This window comes from Ammospiza nelsoni, chromosome 4 (genome assembly GCF_027579445.1).
Source record: "Ammospiza nelsoni isolate bAmmNel1 chromosome 4, bAmmNel1.pri, whole genome shotgun sequence".
NCBI classification, from domain to species: domain Eukaryota; kingdom Metazoa; phylum Chordata; class Aves; order Passeriformes; family Passerellidae; genus Ammospiza; species Ammospiza nelsoni.
The window spans coordinates 13918202-13943020 of record NC_080636.1 but is presented as its reverse complement, the minus strand read 5'-3'; the positions used below and the strand labels follow the sequence as shown (position 1 = coordinate 13943020).

General features: G+C 37.5%; 1 protein-coding gene across 3 annotated transcripts in view; it reads right to left on the bottom strand.

Annotated features, from left to right (window-relative positions):
- Window positions 1-19174, bottom strand: part of FAM184B (family with sequence similarity 184 member B) — a 36286-nt gene extending 17112 nt beyond the window's left edge. For all 3 annotated transcript variants that reach the window (XM_059470777.1, XM_059470778.1, XM_059470780.1), the window contains exons 1-2: window positions 18983-19174; window positions 5595-6338 (exon numbers count right to left, since the gene is read on the bottom strand). In XM_059470777.1, the coding sequence (XP_059326760.1) occupies window positions 5595-6338; window positions 18983-19117 (879 nt within the window). In that variant the 5' untranslated portion in view covers window positions 19118-19174. The remainder of the gene's footprint in view (window positions 1-5594; window positions 6339-18982) is intronic.
- Window positions 19175-24819: the final 5645 nt, after the last annotated feature.

The window sequence follows — 24819 nt, the reverse complement described above, 5'->3', positions numbered from 1 at the left end:
GAGAATTGAGAAATAAGATTGTATAAACGTATAAACTCCAGCAGTTTCATGGACTTTAATTCTTTTGGCAAGCACTAAATACAATTCCTAGTCTCCAAGACTGGGCAGGTACTATGCAGCTCAACATTTAGGGACAGCAGCTGCTCAAATAAACACTCAACTCAGAAAGTTATAGCAGTGTTAACTACAGAAAATGGGTGGAAGTTCATTCTTAGCACCAAGAAGGATCTAAAAACCACTTGACCAGTAGCCTTATTATCCCATTCTACAAACTGCTGAAATTAACCTTCTTTTTCTGTCGAGAAGACCTTTGATGAACATCAAAGTCCATTAGGAGTCAGAACCTAACTTCCCCCTTAGCTTATGCTCAAATTTGGCAAATCACAGACATGCACTGACTTGGGAGCTCCACGAATCATTAAAACATATGTTTCAAAGTTATCCTCCCTTTGAACAGAATTCAGCTCACACTTAGGTTCCTACTGCACAAAAACATTAGAGACTGCAAATTTCCTAAAGCCAAAGGATTCAGTCACAGACAGCAGCTCTGATGAAAGTGAAATTCTCTGAAGAATCTCTTAAGTCAACTGCTGCTAATGCATATCAACAACAAAAAATAACAGCTTCCCCACTTAAAACACACTGGAAAAAAAGTATTGCTCAGGTAAGCTGTTTGGATATGCAAGGAGATGAGCCTTCTTTCTGACTAAAGTTAAAGAGACACACATATTTATATGTATGTATGTTCGCATGCATGCATTGTAAATAGTTGCAATTTCACTGGTAGCACATGCACTCTGAATTAATTTAACAACACTTTGCAGAACTAGATTCTCTGCCTCATTAATGAAAAATTCTGATTAAATAAATTTATCTGAGTGTTTCACAGCAGCAGCCCATGAAAATTTAACTCAGGAATTGGAACAACATGCCCAATACAATCTTCTTCAGGAAGAATCTTCTATAAAACACTCCAACTTCCACATGCAAAAAAATGCAAGGATAAGTATTGCTAAGAAGGCCAGTTATCCCATCAAGGATAAATTCACCTGTCTTCAGAGCTTTTCACAGAAATAAATCAGTCTGACCTTTTTTTTCCTTTTTCTGATTTTTTTTTCTGTAGCAAGACAGTGAGCATAATTCAAATGATGTTGCTGTGACCAATAAGATTAAAACCAGATGAATTAAAGCATCTATAAATAGAAGAAATTCCTACCTTCTGGTTTTTGGTTTTTTCATATTCCATGAAGTTTTAGACTGGCCTGATTTCCTTTGTAGCCTTTATTACATGATCTACCATTCCTTTTACCAGCTATTCCTTCAGATAAATCTTTTCCTTATAGGACTTATGCTTGATTTTACAAAGAAGGTTCTCTCTTTTATTCATACCCTCCTTGTAAACAGCTACAGTTTCCATAGCCTATAAAAGACACTAGATATATTGTACAAAAAACCCCTCAGGGTAGAACTCTGGGATCACAGTAGTCTATTTTGTAGTGAAAATGCTATTTAGGTAGCAATACTGTATTGAAAAATATTAGCTTTATTTTAGTTAAAAATGTAGAACTGTACTGATTCAAGATGGTAAGCCTTTTCTGCAGTCTAGGAATGATTTGGGATTTTTTGCAGTTCTGGTTTGAGCTTGGGTGTGTAACTCACTTCCAACCACGCAGGCTCCCTCAAGGACATCCTTAGTCCTGTGAAAAAGTACAGTAGATGATTTGCTGACTGTGATGCCAAGTCTAATTTTCCTAAATGGTAGCTTAACAATAGTTAAAGAGAACTAAAAAGTGTAGAAAAGATTCAGGGCTGAACAGTTGCTTAAGGGGAGATATTGTACAGAGGGTACTCTCAGGATACACACATTGCTCATTTTACTGAGTTTATTCCTGCTATCATTTCTGCACAGCTTTTCAGAATAACCATTTCCTATATTTAAAAATAAATAAATCAGTATTCCAGCTTGACCTCAGCAGAGATAGTATGCCTTAGACATTGTTCTCTTTAAGGATTTGGTTACAGAAGCAGTTGAACACTATGCCCTGCTTTAGCCCAAGGACTCCTTTGCTGTCTTTGCAGGAGCTCAGGTACTTCAGGTTATGAACACAAGTCAATGTTCCACTGAATGAGCTCAGGGATCTGGGAATCTCACAGGACTGACTCCTGTACAATAAAGCCATCAATTGTAAAAAAACCTGCATTGATTTCAGTACTTTTGGTATGCCATGTCTTTGAATATTTGAGAGCAAATCACCTGCTAAAGCTCTTGCACATCTTCAGAGTTGCTCTCTTCCTGACTTTCTGTGGTACAAGTCATTTGCTACAGCTGCGTTATTTGATGTTTCAGTTCATCTACTTTTTAACAGCTTTGCTTTGGGAATTCAATACAGCTTCCATATCTTCTGTGGTACCAAAATTTACATTTCAAGTAGCATAAGTAACTTGCAGAATTTCCAATATCAGTGACTACTAACATGGGAAATACTTTAGAATGACATTAATGAGCATCTTACCTGCTTTATGCAGGATTTCCTTTTCTTGATGTGAATTTCTCTCTTTGACTACACTTAGATCTTCTTCCTCTTTTTTCACTATACATTTTGATCCCAGAATTTCTTGCTGTGTTCGCTTAAGCTACACTTCCAAATCCTAAAATATGCATGACATTACTTTCACATTTATTACATATGTAATTCTCTTGTAATAAGAAATAAATGGTCATTTTCTCTCCTGGTGTTCCATGATATAAATCATCTACAGAACTGATTTAAATGCTTTTTTTTTGCTCTTCTATACCCTTAAACTGTCTCTGCTGCCAGAATATTTGTGATGTGGAGCCCTTCCCTCACATATAGTTGGCATCATTGTAAAATGAATACCCATCAATAGTTACCATCTAAAAGATGTCTGAGATTATCCTAAACTTGAAATAGGCTATACTTCAAATAATTTGAATAATGACAACTTCTAATAATGAAAGCTTATGCCAAAAGCTAATGAATATTAATTAAGGTTTTTTCAGTTGCTGAAATACAAAAGTTTGTAACATAATCCATATACAGATGCCTAAACTCAGAAAAAATTGTGCCCTACTTTGCTGGGACTTCTTGTCCCCAGACTTTGCTGGGAGCTGTCTTTCCATTATTAATGGAAAAAAAATTGAATCATACTGAATGTGCTATTTCTGAAGGTTCTAGTTGCAGTTTCAGATGTCTAGCATAATACTGCAATACTCACTCAGATAAAACTGCCATTTTTTCCTATATGAATGTCAAGTAAAACCTCAGGGTTAAAACTAACTTGTATTTAACACTCTCTGAAGCTCAAAACTTCAAGGTAAGCTTGTTACTTTTACCTCTGGTATATATGCCAGAATTCTTCCAAAACTAGACTGAACAGATCAGACTTAATGATTTGTCAACCTTTGTATTCTCCCTTCTACAGCAGTAAAAATAAATGTGTACTAATGCAATGCCTTTCATCGAAAGGTCTCAAACCTCTTGGCATACTCTAAGGAGAAAACAGGAAAATTCATCTTATTGAATCAACTGTCCTTTCACCTTTCAAGCCTTATAATAGCTTTTCCTGCTAGTATTTACTAATGCACAAAGGTATTTCTGATTAGAGTGATGTTTCTACTTCCCTGCCTGCCATCGTCCATAGAAGTCTGAAAAACTGTATTTAATGGTGGCATAAAAAATAGTCAATTTAGAAAGGAGAAACTTTACAATTTTTTGTTCAAACTGTGAAAGAAACAGAAAACAACATCATGTCTAACTCTTTCCCTCCTTCCAGATTTATCCTAGTCTGAGAGTATCTTTTCAAAGATTCAAGGCAACATGCTCCAGTGGTATGTAAATCAGCCTCATTCCACAGATTTAGAGGATTTGAAATGTACGAGTTGAGCATATGTCCTTCAGAAAATATTTCAGTTTTATCCAGCTGAAACTGAATTTAGAAAATAAATTGCTAATGACATCACATTGTTACTTCCACTTCCTATCATATTTTACATTATTTGTTCCTGAATTACTGCATTACTTATACAATAAATCAGAAGAGTTAACCACGTGCATAAATTTTCATGTGTTTATTCTTAATTTTCCCTGAATGTCACCACATTATCCACAGACAAAAAATCAAAATCTTCCTTTCTCTCTTCCCCTCTAATGCTTCCAATTTCTAAAGAACCCAGGATACTTTTTAGTATTTAAACAGATATTAAAGATTGACTCAATTTAAAAAAGGGCTTATCTGCATCTTTGTATCCTCTACACTTTGTATCCTCTATCTTTTCTGTAAAAGATAGAGGTTGTTCTGCTACAGATCTACACGCTGAGACAATGAAATCTGAATGATGTTGGGGAAGGTGTGTTCAATTCATCCTCTGATCTTGTAGGGAGTGTATTGAAGGCTGAACTCCCTGTAAGAACATCCTAAAAGAAGTAGCTCAGAACTCTACATTGTCAGCAAAACAATAGTGGCAAGCAAGATGTGAGGGCAGATGGTGGAAAGGGTGAAGAACTGCCTTGGAAGAACACAGCTGACTGGGCTGACCCTGCTCCCTGCAGAATTCTGGGGCTCTCTTCCTCTAAAGGAAGAAAATCTTCTTTCCTATTAGGGAACCATTTTTGTTATTTTGTAATACTTCAAATCTAGACCTTCAAGCTGTTTTCTTACCTAATATACAAGATTTCTGTCATAGGGCTGGGGGCATGTCTGGTAGGTGAGTTTATCTGATGTAAAGGATCAAAATAATCAGAAGGAAGTTGAACTGATGAGAGCATGGCTGGGTGCTTCAATTTCAGCATGGACCATCAGCATCTCTCCTGCACTCTGACCTTATGTACCAAAAGCAGCTGTTTGGCAGATTTCCCATGACATGCCAACCTCTGAAACTGCATCTGACACATGATGCAACCAGGAAGGGTCTGCTGAGCTGTGCTGCAAATGTGTGAGATACACAACAGTGAGCAGGCAAAGTGCAAGGTGAGAACCAATGGCCAAAGTCTCATGGCTCAGCACATAAAACTTCACAAGTGTAAAGGACACTTCAATAAATGGCACCTGGTACAAGCCACTGCTGCAAGAGTCACACAAAAAACTTGATTCCTAAACTGCCAGCTCAGGTCTCATATCTAACCCTCTTTGTATCCATGCACTGAGCTATTGGCAACCTGTCTTAGTTTGGAAAGACAGTGGCAATCCAGGACACAATCACAAGGGAAAAGGAGAATGTACTCTCTCAACAAACATACATAGGTAGCAGGAGTGCCTGCTTGCTGCTCTTGTCACATTTCTGGGCAAAAGAAGTAAAACTCTCTTCCGCCAACAGATAAATTTGACTTCACTCCTCTCTCAAGGAATACAAATTATAGTGTTCAAAGTGTTCTCCTAATGAGTTACTAATCATCTTAACTCTTTCTTTAAAGCTGCTAGCATTATATCACTCCTATTTCCATTCTAAGCTGTTAAAACTGCTTTACTACTTAAAAAGCATTTGAATCAACATGATCTTTAAAAGACCATCCTCTCCCAAATTTTAAAGGATTGTAATTTTCACTTTCTCAGGCAGAGATAGGGATTAACTCTACCTGTATTCGCTCCTTCAGCTTCTGGGAATGCTTCTTCTTCTCATTTATCTTCTGGCTTTTCTCCTCTAAGTCTGCTTCCAGCTTCTTTACCTGCTGCAGCAAAAAGCCTTCCTCAGTCTCTGAGCTCTTCTTTTGCTCTGTTTCTCCTTGTTGACAGTTTGTTTCTATCACAGATTGCTGCATGGCTATTTTCAAAGTTTCTTTTTCCATCTCACAAGGGGCTTGCAGTTTTCTTGTTTTCTGAATATATTCTTCAGTTGTTTTCTGGTTCTCGCTCTTCAGGTTTTCAATCTCATTCATTGCAGTGTGCCTTTTCATACTACATTTTTCATCTAAATTTACTTTTTTATCTAGATTTTCTCCTCTAAATGCTTTACAGTCATTTAGCAGTCCATCAGACTCCTGATTTAAATGTGAAAGTTTGTTTTCAAAGCCTGCAGTGGTGTCTGCTGCTGTCTGTGCTTGTTTCTCTTCTGTTCTTGACTCCTTCTCTTCTGCTTGTCTTTTACACAATATTAACTCTGCTAAGGCTTCTTCCTTCAATCTCTTGTGGTGTGCTACTGCAATTTCAAGGGCCTGAATATGCTTTCTCAGTAACTGTTCTTCTTCAGCTTTGCTTTTACACTGGAGAATTGTTTCTCTTGTCTCAGCAAGAATATTCTGAATTTCTTCTTCATGAGCCTCTCTCAAAGCCTGTATACTGTCCTCATGTTCATCATTCTTAGTGTTCAGAGCATATATCACCTATTGAACAAGAAAAACAGAAAAGTAAAGTATCTTGTCAGCAATAACCTTTAATCCAGTACCTCTATTTATCAAGGTGTTAAACACTAAAAGTGAATTACTGCTACAGATTAATATTTTTCTGGTGGTGCTGGCTCTTTGTGTTGTTTAGGGGGTTTTTTCTCACTAGGAACAGAAGGGACAATTATCAACTGAAAAACCTTATAAAAAAGGCGTCAAAGTATTTTTTTAACTTTTTGACAGAAATTTCTTTTTTATTTTATTTTTTGTCAGAAATTTCTCTTTTATTCTAGGCAAGTTGTCACTTCACATCGCTAGTTTGATCTCTAATACAAAGAAGGAAGTTGGGCTCCTTCTCTAGCTAACTGACTCCTTATTTGAAGTCCAGTCCATCTGCCCTTCAGTGCAGCAGGAGTACTAAAGGCCACATTGCCTTTAGCATGACCAGGTGCTGGGGACCAGTAGTGGCAAATCTGAACAGTGAAACCTGAGCTCCTGACATGCTGTTCATGTGGACCAAAATCACTTATTGATGTAAATGAAAGTATGAAAAGCAGATTAAATTTTCCACTCCTGTCAAAACACCATGGAAGATGCACTTCTGGAATCACATTCCTGACAAGTCAGTTTGGTCAGCATTTCAGGGTAGGTATTGCAGGGTAGGTAACTCCAAGCATCTTTGGACTTAATTCTGAGAAGTGTTCAGGCAACGTTTCAGGGTCTTTCCCCCCCATAATTTCAGTAACAGCTATAAATCTCAAAACTGCTTTTAGCAGATTCAAGCAAATCTCTAATAACGATAAGCAATTTTTCCAAAAAACTGATTTAAACCCTTTAATGCTTTATTTCTTTTATAAAATGCAGAATAAGAATTCTCATGACTGTAAGACCATATTACCCTAAGCAGGCTTCATCTGTTACCATAACATACACCAGCTATCTCTCACAGAAGCTGTTGTACAAGCACTCTACTGCTGCTTCAAAAAGAAAACACTTTTAGAAGCCCACAGTAGCCTGAAAGGAAGAATAAATGCCCAACTTAAATTCACAGCTACATACTGCATAAATTTACAGCTATAACTGCACAACAAAATAGCTGCCTTGAAAAGACACGTGCTTGTCTTTTCAGACCTCCACTAGGACATGTGGGAGCTAATCCAGTTTCTACTAGATAAAGTTATCTAACTTAAGGAGAACAACACATTATGTAGGAAGGCTTTTGACTTGCTTGGTTGGTTGGTTAGGGTTTTTTAGGGATAAATTACTGCTCTAAAAAAGTACGTTTGGAATTTGTACACAAGTTTTGACAGATATTTTCAGTCTGGCCTGAGCCCACAGAAGTTAATGAAAAGATTCTTAGACAATGTTTGAGAAAATCATAGCCTTAAGTAAGTAGATAAATAAATATAAAAACAATGAGACAATCAATTCTTTAACTATGCTAGAGTTGTGGCCCTATAATTTTCAAGCCTTTACCAGGGCAAGTCTCAATTTAGAGTTCAGAAGTGTCTTGACCAGAATAAATGTCACAAGCCTGTAATTGTTATGTAAGTCCAAATTCTGAAGATATCTTCAGAATTATTGAATTTGCTTATCTATGTCCAACCATTTTTTGTGCTATTTGTATATGAATAACACATTGCATTTCAGTCAACCATAAATTAAAGCAAATTCACAAATAAATCTTGTGTATAGTCAGATTCCTCCCTGGCAGTAATGAATTAGGTACAGAAGCCTTTAAAAGTCACAATTGGAAAACACAATCTGAATATATTTCTTGATAAATATTTGACAAAACAGAATAACAGCATCCTATTTCAGAAGAACACCAGACAAGAAGTTGTCTACATTTAGATAAGTATATTTTGGGGCCTAAGATTACAAGTCATTAATTCCTCTCAGTTATTTTTAAGCATTTCCCTTTGAAATGGAAAGAGTTACAGCATACTGAGGAGATTTCTTCATCTCACTAGCTAAAATCATCTATGAACAGTTCTTATCCATTCAGGAGACAGACATAAAAACTCCAAGAAGATTATTCTTGCCCACATTTTCCACACTGAATGACCAGTAATTAGGTTGGGTAACTCTTCAGTTAACTAGGTCAGATGCTGATGATCACATTTCTGTATTTCATTCCACCACTAAAACGGAAATGAACATCCAACCTTTGTGACTCAAACTTTCACTCAATGATAAAGTTATCTAGTAAGTCACCATGGCCTGTCTCATGCTATGTTGTGTTCAGGATTCCTCTAAAATCTGACTTAATCACACAGATTTCCCAAATTCCACTAAGCATTCGACTACCACCAGCACCTTAGGTGAGTTATCTAAAACCATGGAAGAACCTGGCCTCCCTGCCCCATCTATGAATCCTACACTTCTGTTCAATACTGGCTAGAACCACAGTGAAGCATTTTGATTTGCATGCCCTTAAATTTAATCTTCAAGCTTGAGTGCTGAAATTGACTTCTCCATATCTTAACCTTCTTAAAAGATTTAATTTTGAGACGGCTGCTGCTCTCTACTTTATGAAATTTAAACCCTTCCCTTTCACTCCCTACTGAATATAGCTCCTATATTCCTATTCCAGATACCTCATTTTGAAGACTGGAGTTATATGAGATGAATCCGGTGCTTTATGTGCTGAAAGGAAAAATACTGAAAAATTATTTCAGACCTGTACATTGTGAGTGTACACTAATGTGGTATAAATCCCTTAACAGCTATGTTGATAAACAGCTTTTAAAATGCAGCTCTAAAACTGATCATTTGACAGTACAGGCAGAACAGCTTTCAAGTGAAAAGAGCACATCACTGCTCTGGGAGGCACTACCATAATACCAATGGCTTCTGCCTCCTCACAGCTCTCCAAAACCAAACAGATTGGGAAACAGTGTACTGAATTTATAGCACCTGGGTGTTGTATGGCAGGTTGGTAAAACAATTATTACACATATACACTTGAATATTAACAGTGCAGTGTGAATCCATCTTATTTGCCCTATTTAATCCTCCAAATGCTGTAAATCTAAATAGCATTTCCTTTATCATTTTTCTTATGGTGATATAAAATAACAAACAAACAAAACAAAACAAATTGAAAAAGAAAACTTTCAACTGCACCTTAACAGCGAAGGCAGAGTTAAAGCATTCAAACCAAAAATTGGTCTCTTCCCACAGTAGTGTTAAATACCATTCTTAGAGGAACCTGACTGTCATAATGAAAAAAATGGTTCTAGCAGGTTGCTTTTCTAGCTGAATAAGACAATTAGACAATTTGGTTTGGTAGGTGGAGTGATGATATTAAGATGAATCTAAGAAAAGCAAAAGATCATAAATATTCTTCCTTCAGGCCCAAGCTACTAGACACAAAACCTCCCTGACAAAAAAAAAAAAAAAAAAAAAAAAAAAAAAAAAAAAGAGTTAAAAGCAAAAAAGAAAAAAAAACACCAAAAAATCCCAAAAGAATGAGAAGAGGCCCTGGATGAAGGTGTCAAACAGGGTACTCCCAGCATCACTCTACACAAAGCAGGGAAGGAGACAAGCTTCTATTTCTAAGGAAGAAGTTTGCTAGTTTGCTAGATGCTCACTGATGCCAGGTAGGTGACTCCATGCATCACCTCCTTTTCACTTTGAATTCATCCTGTCTACTTGCTGAGCAGGGCAGTGTGAGGTACTGATAAACACATCAGCCTTAAATGGTCTCTTTAAAAGCAAAGGACAGAGAAATTATCAAAAATAACTTCAGTTATTTAAACAAATGGCTTCTTTATCCCTTAGCCTCCATTGTCACCAACTCCACAGGTTTTCTAGAAAATAAACCCGCCTCCCACAATTCATTAATTAATATTCTAATCAGTCTATCATGTTCTAACACTGAAGAATAATGTCTTTTAATTAAGGTACAGGCCTAGGCTATGATTACCTACAATGCTGATCCCATTTTACATCTGTGCTGATTTCATACATAGGTGGTAAATGATAAATGATACTGCTCTAAGGCATGACCTGGGACCTAAAGAATGAAGTCTCAGCTCTCTCCTTGCATTCTTAGTAGTTCCCTGGAAGCACAGGAATAATTCCATGCATCCAAATACTTGCACCAAATGTTCATAACATAAACACATATGTAGTGTTGTGTAGAATGAGAGAAGCTTTAAACAAATTGTCACTCCAAACATCCCAAAGAGGTGCATGGCTTGTATCCTACACCAGAATGAATCCTAACTACGATAATAAAAAAGGATTTTGCTCCAGAAAGTTTCCTTTTATTTCAGGGTGAATCTATAGCCTTTCATCCATGATAATAAAGCCCTTGAGACCCTGGAAGAGTCTCCTAGCTACCTTGTGCTGCAGAACCCTGGAAGAGGCAGTGCAGCACAAGGGCAGCCAATGGCTCTGTATGAAATCCACCTGTGTTTACAAGATCTGATGTCTCTGGGGCAGAAGCTCATGGTGCAATGTCTCACCCTCCTGGAACTGTCTCAGGCTTGCCTTATCTAGAGATTCACAGTAAAAGAGGGCAAGTTGATCTTACATTCTTCAAATTTGAATATATCACCCCTTTTCCTACACATACCATGTGTTACAATCAGTCCAAAAATACAATGAAATACTAAAATGTATCAAGAAAGCATAAGCATAAAATGTCTACAGGTTTCCAATATATTTTGGCACACTTTTGACTCTTTCTGCTACTCCCTTTGTTTCCTCCTCCCTTTAGTTTAGTTTATTTGGTCCCATCTTTTACCGGTTTTTTTTCTGCTTGATGTAGTGTAATACTGAACATAGAAAATGGTACTTTAGTGGTTTATGTATTGCACCTAATCTCTCAAGTGTGATCTAACACAAAATGAGCTCTGGCCTAAATTTTACTAAAGAGGCATCCAGTTGTCCCTCATTTCTATTTTACAGCTTCTAATAAGCCACAAGAACAGCTGCCAGGCAATTTAAGAATTAGGAAGGTAAAACTATATTGCAAGAATATTTCCACAAGCAGAGCAGGTGCTAAAAAAGACATTAATAATTTCAGCACAGAAAAAAATATGCTGTAGAACCACAAAAGTTAATTGGGAGTCCAGGAAGTTTCTTGACTGCAGTAACTGTCATAAGACTAATCTGTGTTGTATAAACCACAAAAATGTCTCCAGAATGACTGAATTTGTTTGCCTATGTCTAACCACTCTGTCAGATGTATAATGTGCAAGAAGTAGAGGATCAGTCTGACAAATTTATGTCCTCTGTCCATTGTTGTCACTGTAAATTAGGTGGATTTTTAATACACAACTGAAGTAATCAATTCTGTGTCAATTCAAGAATTAAAGAAAGACCTTATTTGCATGAAATTCACTGATAATTTAGCACTGGTTTTTGTTACATGTCAAGCTCTTCTAGGATTTAAACCTATCTAAAACTCATAGAAGTTTGATCTCAATTATGCTTCAAAAATATGAGCTAATGCATTTCATCAAACAGATTTAAACACAGTACTGACAGAATTCATTTGCCAGACTAACACTGTATTTTGTGAAATGTTTCATTCCATCCCAGACTTTTAAAGAACTTCAAAGAGTCTAAATTGCAGACACCTGTTCAGTGCTTTCAAGAGTTTTGTTTGGCTGGATTTTTTAAATTATTCTAGATATTTACCTGAAATTTTATGCCTCCAAAATATCTTCTGATTTGCCAATTACAATAAAGCAACATTGTTCAATTTTACAATAAGTACAGTACTCAAAGAGAGTTGTCAAGTAAGCTCTCACTTGATTCCCATCTTTCAAAGTATTTACTTTAAATATAATATGATTTGAAAGTCTTGCAAATGTAAGTTGCAGAACTGTTGATTTAATTACAGCTCGAAGTGGAAGAGTTTTTCCCAAACAAATACAAATACATGGTTTTGTAGAAACAAATATTATAATTCATTTAAAACACAATATTTATTGCAAGTTTTTGCCCTTTATGTAGATCTATGAGAAGCATAGATAAAATGAGTCCTGTTTCTTCCTAATCCAAACTAAAGCATTATACAGATTGGACCAAATTCTTACTCTCCTGTAGTTTGCATTCTCAGAGAGGATTTTTTAAAATTTAAAATATTTCTTTACACATTCTAGATACTTTGCTAGTTAAGAAAAAAACCCATCAGAACCCTCAGGTATCTATGAATTTATAATACCAGTTTCTGCTATTACAGGCACCAAAATTTAAATTCTTGCTGCTGTAAGCAAATTCAACTAAAAGATCACAGGGATTCAAGAAGTGATTGTAAAATGTATTGAATAAAAATCCAGTTACGGCAAGGAAGTATTAAAATACTCTGCCAGTCTGGAAAATCTCACAGATCAATGAAGGCAATGAAACTTTTGACAAGAACACCAGATGCATGTCATATTCCTGTAACTCTCTGGGCACAATCAGAATCAGGCTATTGTCCCAGACAGACCTCAGCATAGTGTTTTTTAAAAGATATTTTTCTTTCAGTTTCTGTCCTCATTTTCAAAGCAGCATCATTAGACCCCAAGTCAAAATAGTGTTATGAAGGGCTACATAATAACACACATCATAATACTACACCATCACTGATGTACCCAGGACATTTTTACACAAACATCTGTAACAGTAAAATGGAGATAGATTGAATACAGCCATTACATTCCCATTTCGAAGATACTCTTATTAAGCATATGCTGGACACATTCTGGGATTGCACCAATGATCATAAAACCAAGAAAGCTTAACCATTATTTATCATCAGAAAAAGTGGAAGCAGTCTGCAAAGAGTGTAGCAGCAATGCTTTTTTGCATTGGTAAGTCCTGTAGTCTACAGAAAATTCATTATTTTTATTAAATACTAAGGCATATCAGTATCTTAGCAAAAATATTTCAACATTGTAAAATATGTAAAAGTATTAGCTATAGTTCTTAACAGCCTTGTTGTTAAATTCTAGTAGTTCTCTCTTGCTGAATGAAAAAAAGTAAAATAATCAACTGCATGCTCATATTTACATTTAAAGGTAGCACTTCTATAACCCTCTAAGAGAGTTATATAGTTTCAACCAGTCAGTGCTACAGCTACAGTGCTGTAGCTTCCAAAGATAATTAAAACAGAAGACTTTGCTGGTAGTAACCTGTTATAAGTTAAAACTGTGTTTAAGTGCCTAAAAACAAAGTCAGACAAAGTTCTGAATGACAACCACATTAAAAAAATATCATCTTCCTTCAGAAGATTTTCAGCCAGTTCATTAACTTAAGGGAAAAAATCCCTATTTGAAAGCAGTCAGTTTGTAGTTTCTTTTTGAAATAAAGGTAATATTTCCTCAGTAACAGAGTTGTGTCTGTTCTGCTGTCACCAAGCTTTGAAAGACAAATGAATACACATGAAATAAAATGCCAAGTTTGAGCCAGCACAGAGAAGTTTGAGTGATTGTGCCCACTGGGGGTTTGGATAAATTAATTCAGACTTGGTACTGCTCTAAATACATTCACAGATTTCCTTCCAGCTTTAAGCACAAGCCAAAAAAAAACCCATCCAAAACTCATATGTCTATCAGCCTCTACTTAAAAACACAGGTTAAGTAGTTTTCAGAACCAGACTAAAGACAATCTGGTAAAACAGTGAGACACTTAACATGTTTAAAATATGACTGTAGAGGTGGCAACAGAGGGAGTTCTACCTCAGTGTTACAGCTGTTTTAATAAAACATAGAAAATCTTTTAACTAATGAGGATGTGATTGCTGAGGGGGTGGGGCAGGAAGAACATGATACTTGATGGAAAAAAAGGTATTTTATATACAATATTCAACGGTGGAGTGTTCAATAGCCTAAAATACACAGCTCAAAATATTTACATGAGAATGTCTTCAACTGACTTGGCACTGACTTCTAATTTGGGTATAATTGTCACAATTGTATCACATTGCATATATAGGGTGGTTAAAAGAAATATTAGGAGAGAGGCACTATTATAGTGTCACTGAAAAAGGGACTTTTAAATATTACCATAAAAAAAAAGACAGAACATGAAAAAGAAAAAGCTATAAGCTTGCAACTTTCCTTTGTGCAATTAATGGATCATTAGATATTTTATTCCCTATTGTCTGTAATTTGCATATTAATAATATCCAAAACATGTTGTATAAAAACATTAACCAGTATTCATTGATAAAGAGACTTGAATTCATTATGTACTCTCCATTATAAAGAGAAAAAGTCAAGGGGGAAAAGTCAAGGAGGAAGACAAAACTTGGAGGGGAAGATATGAGGGACATGGCATGGATACTTAAAAAAAAAAAAAAAAAGTCTTGAGTTGTCAGTTAATAAGACCATCAGATTTTCTGCAAACTTGATATAATTAGTGCCAAATTTCTAAGGTATGGAAGTAATTCCATACATAGATGTCATTCTTATCCCTTGAATTAATTTAAACAATTTCTAGCTATCCAAATAAGATACTAGGTTTTTCCTAATGGAAGTATGGGTTTAATACTGCTTTTGACTAGCTGATCAACACAATTTTATTTCATTGCACATGCATTTAATAATACAGTTCCTTTTTGGGGAGGAACTTTCTGTAAGGAGAAACATAGTAATGACAAGTTAAGAAACCAGCCTGCACATTCTTATCAGCTCATAAGCAAAAATAATGCTAGCTTTGGTAGCAAATTGTACAAAAATTTAATGAAAACAAATACATCAGAGAGTACTTAGGGATAGGGATGGCTTATTTCATTGGTCTTCTTGGCACATAATTTAAGCAGTTTTATAAATAGATTCTCTCTATTTGCCTACATGGAAATAATTTTTTATATTACTTGCCCAAAGGAAAAATACTGTTACTCCAAAAGCATGATCCTAGTTTTTATTCTATTCTATTTTCCTTCATTTTTGTAGAATATTGAATACATCCCAGGAGAGTTGAGATCAAAAAGCCTCAAGCACACAGGAGAGCTCTGGTAGCATAACAACTAACTGCACAGCAGCTGAACCTCTGCAAGCACTGGTTACTGAGAACAGCAAACAAGGTCAGTAAACTTAAACTATGTGAAAAAGGCCACATTTTTCAACAGGAATATGAGTAGACCACAGAAGTGGGTAGCTCTTTTAGAGTTACCCAGCTCTTAGGTGCTTCCAGAATAAACCATTAAAATTTTATCATATTTCACATCTGAAACCAAGAAATGTCTGATAGCTTTATGGCAAATAAAGCAGGAAAGGTTAAAAGATCTAATATATAGCTCTGCTACAAGACACTATAGTGGTGTACACAGTTTATGCCCTCACACACGTGCCAGGTCACTTGTTAATACTTCAGTAAATTTCTACCCACAAGAGTGAAGCCAACAGAACTAAATATGAGCATATTAGTGCAGCAGTCAGCCATCCCTCCCTTAATCAATGAAGGAAAGAGGGTTTTGCTTTTCTAGCTGATTTTCCACTGAAGCTTATTAAATAATGGTCATATTTTCTACCTTGCTGACTGAGCTGAGGGGCTGAACCTCCTAGTGACTGCTGGTGAAAGGCAGTCAGAACATGTAACACTTTGAACTGCTCCACACAGAGTCATTAAGGAACATCTGCCTACGTTGCTGCTTCTGGAAGAGGAACACACTTGCTTCCCTTTGACATTTCTTTCCCCTAAAGGGAAAAAAGGGTTTGCAAGTGTATTTTACCAGCAATTAACTTCTCCTTGCATCAGCACTCTCTTCCTCTGTTACAACTCACAGTATCCATACATACACAAACTTTTTGCCAGGCTACTTGACTTTATTTTTTAGTAACAACCTACTTGACCAGTAATACTGCAATTTAAAATGTGTTTCTTACAACAAGGCTCCCAGATTTGCAATGGACAGTCAGATGAACCCTGAGGGAAAAAAAGTACTTGAGAATAATTGTTTTCTCTCGTTAAAAAATACCCCTCCATTGGTACCCAGGAATTTGTTTCTAAGAAGGAAACAGAACTATTTTGTGGCTTAGGTAGCTCTCTGACCACCAGGTAATGTCACCTTTCTAGGTATTGATATTGGGCTTGGTTTCAGAACTGCAGTCCGGAACAGGAGGTTTGGTTTGAGCAGAGGCTTGCAAAGAAGCCTGAATAGCATGGATATCTGTAGTGTAGCTAGTTCCTGTCAGCCCTGTCCAAACTGCCTCTGTTAATGAAAGCTGATCCTCAACACTCTTCTTCAAGAGCTCATTTGAATTTCTCATCCTATTTCAATTAAAAAGGACGATGCTGAGAAACCATAAGCACATGAAAATTCCTTAATAGCCAGTAGATGTTACAAATCCATAACCTGAGCCAGCAGGGAGTGACACCCCAAGTCTTATAAAAGTCACCATGCATCTTAAACTCCACATCATTGCTAACCAGATACAGAAGTACAATGAACTGGAAAGCCTGAAACAGCATGCCATGAGTCCAATGGCTGACAGAGCAGTTTGAACGTCACTATTGGTATTCCTTAATAACTACTACAAAGCCATGCATTCTGCTACAATCAAATACAATGTATATACACCCATTTCAAGAGCAGGGAGCTACAAAAAACTAGTGGTCTGTGGCTCAAAGCAAGCAAAATATTGCTAAAGGTTTGTATTTTTTGTGGCTACAGCCAAAAATGTGCAGAACAAAAAAATGCATGACTGAAGTGATGACAACTTGCTATATTCTACCTCTACAAAACCAGAAATAGCAGAGCAGTAGAATGGGAGCAGCTCTGACTCTCTGCCCAAATTACCTGTTGGGATTCCCTGGATCCCTGTGTTCCCCTAACCAACACTTTAAGGCATAATCAGCACTACAGGCAAGGACAGAAACTCATCACCTCAGCCAGTTCGGTTCCTGTTGACACCTTTATGTACTTTGCCTTTGAGAGTATGAGGAGGCCCCTAGTAACTATGTAACAAAGAGAAAGGAAGTCAAGATATAGATCTTATGCCTAATTTACATATTTTGCATTCATCTCACCTGGCACAACACTGAGTAGATGAATAATGAGATCATTATCTCCTCATCAGTGAAAATCTACAGTCACTGAGACAGGAAGTTGCAGCTGTGCAGCAACACACAGCAGTATTGCATATGGGTTGGAAACAAAAAGGAAAGTACTATGGGTCATTTAAATTTAGAAGGGATTTTATTATAATCATTCAGACTGTAATATAACCAAGAAAACAGTGCTTTAAATGGGAACTCTCAAAATTCCTAGGCCAAAAATTGCTATAACAAATTTCCCATATAGCCATTTTTCAGTTGATCTGGTGTCAAATTTTGCTTCTTACATGCCTGCTGTTGGTACTGCATTAGTCTACACAGAATTCAGAAGGGAAAGCATGTAATTTAAATTCCAGTTGTGTCATGAATTCTCTGTAAGTGTAGCATTATTGCAGAGAACATTGCTTCTTAAAAGCCACATTCCAAACCAGAATTATTTGCTTTCCAGAAGTATTTTTTGAGCTTCAGGTATAAATTATCTTTATTTCAGATAACTGAAAAGCATCCAGAGGGGAAATTCTATCAAAACTAAAGAAATCAACCCCTACACACTTTAAAAGTAGAAATTTAACAAAAGACATCTGAAAAAAATACTGCAATAAAATTATGCAATGTGTGGGCAAAAGTAAGGATTATATTGTGCACAAATTCTATTAAAACATACAATCAAAGAACCTGTAAAGGAAGTATTGGTATAGCACAGAAGGTGTCATATAGGAAGTATATGTAATTAGAGGCAGCTCTTGTTTATGCATCGATGCACATGATGTACATTATCCTGTACAGTTATCATGAGAATGATAGCACTGTAACTAGTAAGCCATTCTAACCTGAACATCTAAATGACTTATTCTTTTACCTGTATTTTCAATTTTTTTTTATTGCTAATAAGTTTCTATCAATTGCAGCGAGGTTACAGACCATGTAAAAGCTGCATTAGTAAACAAGGGTAGTAAATAGGTTTTCCTCACTGAAAAAGACGCAGCATAAGAATAGGTTAATAGATAACTGCCATTTCCTACATACTTTCACTTACTTCTTATCACGGTGTGGAAAATATCGAATAGTTCAGTATTGACTATAAGTTTTAAGTACAATAAACGACGTATATTAGTCCTGTCTCTTCTCCAACTCCTTTTACAAACGTCATTTAAAGTAGCTCTTTTTGCGCACATCAGGAACAATTAGCCGCGAGTCAGAGTACCATTGTACTGTAGCACCACGCGTTGGCTGCAGCTTTGCAACAATATTACTTGAGAACATAGAAAAGTCAAATTACTTGCAGTCTTCGTAATTCTAGAAGCAAAGCGGATACTGTCAATCCGTCTCAACAGCTCCCAGACAAGCCCCGCGTTTTCGCGGAGCTGTTGCTCTTCCCGTTATGGTCGCACTAATTAGAGCAGCTCAGTGCGAGGCGTCCATGGGCTGCCACAAAGGCAACCCCTAAGGATGGGCTGCAGCGCCCCGGGGAACTGTGCGCAGGGAAGTTTGTGCACGGCGATGCTCTGGCAACAGCCTAAGAAGAGAGGAGCCGCTTCCCTTCCCTCCTCTCACACAGGGGGACCAGAGGAGACAGTTCCCTGACACCCCCGGCCAGGGCAGCCTCACCTCCCTGGAAAAACTGCAACAGCGAGACCTACCTTAGTGAGCTGGGCAATCTTCTTGCACATTTTCACGTGCATTTCCCGATTGCATTCCTCTGCCGAGCTGCTGCGAGCGGCTTTAGATCCATTGCAAGTCCCGGGCTGATGAATGTTGTTTATGCCAGAGGCCATTAGGCTTGAATTTTAATCACGTCTGTGTGCGTGCGCTGCGGGGAGCGCGATCCCGGCCCCGCTGCTGGCCCCCCACCCACAGCGCACCCACCGCCCCCGGCGCCGCAGGAACTCCAGCCCCGAGCAGGGCACGCTCCGGCCCCGCCGCTCCCCCTGCTCTGCAGATGTCCCAGTCCTTCAGCAGAACACCCAGGCGAGCGAGCCGAGAACAGCATGTGCAAGCGTCCTGATTGGGATATTTTTTTCCCTCCCCTTCTCTTCAAATGGTTGAGCTTCCGCCAGGAGAAGACGCCAGCGGCTGGGTGCTACAAATTCCCCGCTGGAGACGCTGAGCCAGCCTAGAGACAGTAGCGCAGACACTGCTGGGGATCTGCTGTAGGAGAGATTGCCTGAAGATCAGATCATGCTGCCTTGTTAAGTGTCAAAGGACTGAAGGGGTCATCTGAGAAGAGAGTGTTGGCACATTTCACAAGCTCTGTTATTTTGGCAATCCTCTCTAAACCAGGATGAGCCCAGAGGTGATGAAGAAAACCTTTGCTTAGCTTTTGCTGCTGTGCTGAAAGCAGAATGGGAGCCAAGGGGCCCATGAGCACAGCAGAGCCCAGGAGCTGTGTCCTACCTTATCCAAGGAGATTCCGTTCCCTTTGCTTATACTAAATGCACTAGAAAGGTGCCTGAAGAAAACTGACAGTATTACAGGTCTTTCTTTCTTTCTTCCTTTTTTTTTATTGTGCATTGTTTCAAAGAGATCAGGTTTGGACATGTAAAATAAATAAAGGGACAGAAAAGGCAGAAAAATACACACAAGAAAGGCAAGCTATTAAGATAATGGGATTTTTAAAGAGAATGCTTCAGTGAAGTGTTATACAAGAAGAAAACTGTTGGTGAACACGTTTAAACAAGTCTAGAAGAGAAGAAGTAGGAGAAGGCCAAGTAGAGTGGAGTAAGAGAGGTAGTAAAGAGGAAAAGGGAGAAAGAATAGATGAGGGAAACCAAGAGCTGCCCAACACCCCTCTGATGTGTCACTGCAGGCAGTGCAAGAGACCCCATGGAAATGCCAAGGGCTCCAGCTCAGGCCCTACTCACTTGCAGCCACCCAGAGGGGTCATGAGGCTGTTTCTGCCCTGCTGCCCCTACCTGGAAAGGCAGGCAGCTTTCCAGTCTCAGCTCCTGGCAGTTCTGACCATCCTTCTTGGGTGACAAGCTTCCACTTTGCTAGTGGTGGGTTTAAAAAAAGAGCTTCCTGAGGACTATCAGAATTGAGGAGGAAGATTATCAGGTGTCAGTTAATGGTAGGGCAGAAGAGGAACAGAAAAAACTTGGTGAGAGCAAAAGAGACAAAGAACTGTTAAGAATAACACTCCTAAATGGAAAAGATCAGGGCAGAGTAATACCTACAAGGCAGTGGGGAGAAGGAACACTGTAAAGATGTAAGAAGATAACTTGGGACAGGGAATCCAAACCCTTGATTGCCAGGAGAAAAGGAGAGACTCTAAATCTCCAGAGGCTGAAAGTCTGCACTCCAGGAATGAGAGGAAATGAAGACTGAGAAATGCAATGTATAAATGAAAATGATCACAGTTGCTGAGACATGCTAAGCAGAGAAATGATGATTAGCCCAGAAAGAACATGAATAAGAAAAGGTGAGAAAGAGATCCTTGCACAAAGGAATGCCAAAACAGTTTCTTTGTCCACTGGCACTAGTGTCCAAGATGTTGCTGGAACTTCTTCTGTGACTAGGACATAGGGACATGCCACTGCTAATTGTCTGATATCTGCTAAGACATGTCCTCACACATAAGTTTAACTCAGTTAATATTTTGTAGTACCTTATCTATCTGGTCATCAATTTCAGAAAAAGCCTAGGAATTTAATTATATGTAAGATTTTGATTAAATTGACAAGCTTATTAGGAGAATTAAGAGAAGAGCAAGGGCTAGAGCAAAGTCCTAACACATTGTTTCCTCAGAAAAAAAAAAAAAATAGAACAAACTAAGTGAAAATAGAAAGCAAATTAAGAAAATTGCAATAGGTTTTACAAGTACTGACAAGAAGTTACCTGTGTTATCACACAGGTGGACAGCAACATTTATGGTTGTTCTATTAAACACTGGACCTGAATGCTGGGGTGGATAGAGACTTGAGACACCTGTATGGGCATAGCAGAACAGAGAAAAACAGACCTTCAGATACATTGGAAAAGGAATAAACTACTGAGATATCTTCAAGCAGGCTGTTTATGAATTTTGGGGCAATAGAAGGAAAGAACTTGAGACTTTGGTACAAGATGGTGTTTTAGCAGAACACAATTTGTCACTGGTGAAGTATTCTCAGTCCAGACTTCTCAGACAATACTTCAAACCCTGGAAAAGTTTCAGTCAGATCTCATGCACCAGAAAATGCAACAACAGAAAATAAATTCACAGATGACTCAGGTCCATTAGTTTCATTACTCAAAAAACCCAACTTAGTATCAAGAACAGAATTTCAGCAGATAATGCCAAAATGTTCCAATGAGCATTTAGCTTTTTTTTCCTTGTAACTAATCTAGGAATCATCTATGAGATGAATGCCATAAGATGACAAAACAAGGATGTCACAAAGCCTAATCTAAATGTGTACAACACAAATATAGATTTTGTGAGAATCACATGGAACACAAGTAAATTACAGAATGTGTCTGAACTTGGGGCAGTAGATGACAAAATAATTTTAAAATAAAAATCAAAAAATCTAACAGAAAATGCTTCTGCTTGAATTATTATTGCTCCATTAATTTTAGTAAAAAGAAATTGTGAGAGAAGGTGGTCATGTCACTACAGTTTTTATACGTCTTTGATTAACTGCACACAGGTTTGTAGCTTTGCTGTTCAGATATATGAACTAATTTCCTTTCCATAAAAAAACCAAAAACATACATGAGCAAAAGACTATAAGCCTTCCATTTTTACCTCCTGCTTATTGAACTCAGACCACATAACTTCTGCAATCTCCTGACTAGCTACTAGTTACTATTAAAAGAGACATACCCTGAAATTCCAAGACGTTAAAAACCCATATTTCTGTTGCAAATGTTTAATACATAAGTTTGCACCTTTGTTTAACACATTGCAGACAGCTTTCCTAAAACACAATCAATACAGCCCATTCTTTCACTCGTTGTCTGAACATCAGTGCTCAGTGAGAGCACTGGTATATTTTTTTTTAAATATACAACAGCAAAGTTACACTGATTCCCTGGATTACATTCTACTGCTGTTTTGCAGTCCAACAAAGTTTGCCTGTGAACATGGTAGAACAAGCTTTAGTCATTAAGTGTCATGTTATGTCAAGGCTGGCAGCAGGGGATCCTGGGCACCCTGAGATAGTGGTGGCATCCCTGCCCACAGCAGCACTGGGGTGGCAGAAGGAATTAGATGATCTTCAAGGTCCCTGCCAACCCAAACCTTCCTGTGATTCCATGTTTCAAATGAAAAAGCTGTAGTACTAAAACTGACATAAAATCTCTCAACTTAGTGTGTAAGTAAAGGAAGATACAGCCCCGAGATTCTAATTCAATTCCTAAATCCCTATCCTCATTTTTGATCTCCACTTACATTCACTTTGGTCCTACAGTAGCTTTGTGATCCCAGAACAGAGAATCCAGGAACCATTTTCTCTTTTTTTGACAAGAGGAAAAAAAGGGAAATAAGGATCAAAATAACAGTCAGAAGACTCATAAAAGTTATGCTGTTCACCTAATTCACTAATCCATTTCCAATAAAACTTGTTTTGGGATTAAGTACAAGAAAAATAACAAATATAAAGTGTTGCCACTGATACATCTTGGGTAATTACCCATATTATACATAATTACATATAAAAATATTATATATAACTACTTTATATTTTTCATTTCTCCCACCTCATAAAACAGGATTCCAAACAGAGCAGAAGAACTACTGATTTCCTCTTTGACTGAAAACATTACCCATTCAAAAATGTATATACAATTTTATAGCTGACTTACATATATACAAGTTTTGGAGCAATGTGATGGACATAAGCTCAGACTCTGTTGCATAATGATGACTTAATTATGGATGAAACATTATTATGTTTATGTTTTAAATATGGACACTGGAACCAACTAGACACATCAGATATAAAAGCCCTTGGATACCTAGCAGGATAGCATCAACTTCCATTTTTTGCTACTTCCATTTTTTATCCAATGACCTACATTTAATATTACCACAAAGTAATTGGCATGCAGCAAGTTTGGCTTACCCTGTGGCACTGTATTTGCTCCCATAACAGGACCAACAAAGGAAGAGAAAGGATCTAGAACAGTGAGTTATGAGAATTAGATCATGGCAGATAAGGTCACTATTTCAAAGGATAAGGAAAAAAGCTGGAATTAATAGAGTGCATTACCCTCTAGGGCTCAGAGCACCATTCAAGGTTCAGAATTTCATCATTCTTTTCAGGATAGAACTGTGGAATCCCACTGGCTATGACCTTTGGGGCTTCCTTGTCCTCCTGGTCAGTCATTATACCCACCCCTCAGGGAGCAGCTGGTCCCCCGTGAGCCCCACAGTCAGCTCAGCAAGGAACTGAAGGTGCAGGGCAGAGCTGGAATGGATTCCTGGGCCCACAGGCAAAGGCTGTGGCTCCAGGCCTCACGTGAGGCAGGTTGGGACTCATTAAAGCTGATCAGTGCAGTCAAGGCTGCATTAAAGTAAGCTTTAGTAAAAATTATGGTGGCAACATTTCTATCTGTTGAACAAGGTATCTGTACCACAGAAACGTGACCAGCATTTGTGATCCTGCTTCAGCATGCTATTTACCTACATATGAAATATCTGTTGTACTAAGAATTTTCTATTTCTACCTGTAAATGCAAAGCCTAGCAGAAATATTTAAAGCAGCCTGTACAAAATAAATCTCACATCCTAGATGAAATCCATGGTAAGGGACTATGAGATATTCTCCAGGGAAGGTCTTCTGTAGACCTGAGATGCAGGTAGGCACAACTGGGATGGTAAACATGTGAATAAAAAATAATTCAGTTTGCATTATCATTTCACTTAAAATAACTGTCCTGTGTTTTTAATGCCACAAGAATCACAAAGGTTTGTCTGCTCATCTTTCTCTTTGCATCTTGTGTACAGAGAGGAGTTCCATTGCAGAAAAAAAGCTATATGAAGGTAATTATCTAGTAAAAATACATTAAACAGAAAGATTGTTACACATTGTATTTCCCCACAAAATTTAATCGTAAAAAAAGTTCAAGTCATTGATGATTTGCAGTTGATTATAGTGGTTTTGTAGAGTGATTATTTCTCCAACATAAAATGAAAACTTTTAGAAAAAATGTTAACATGTAAGATTCTATGTTACTATTGTATTTGTACATATAGAATCAATTTCCTACTCTCTAGGAGCAGAAGGTGATTAGGCCTGATCTGTATATTTTAGAAGTTAATAAAAATATAAAACTCACCTTTGAAATGGAGGTATCTTTTTTAAACATGTATGGTAGAATAATATGTCAGGGGGAAAAAACCCTCTGCCACATATTTAAATTATTTTAGAATTTATTTAAGTCTATAAAAGAAGATACTTTGTCTCCAGCTGCTGCCCTCCATTCTTCACATACAGCTCATATATATCCCATAATCCTTGACGCCATTGTAAGGAGAAAATAATTCCAATTATTT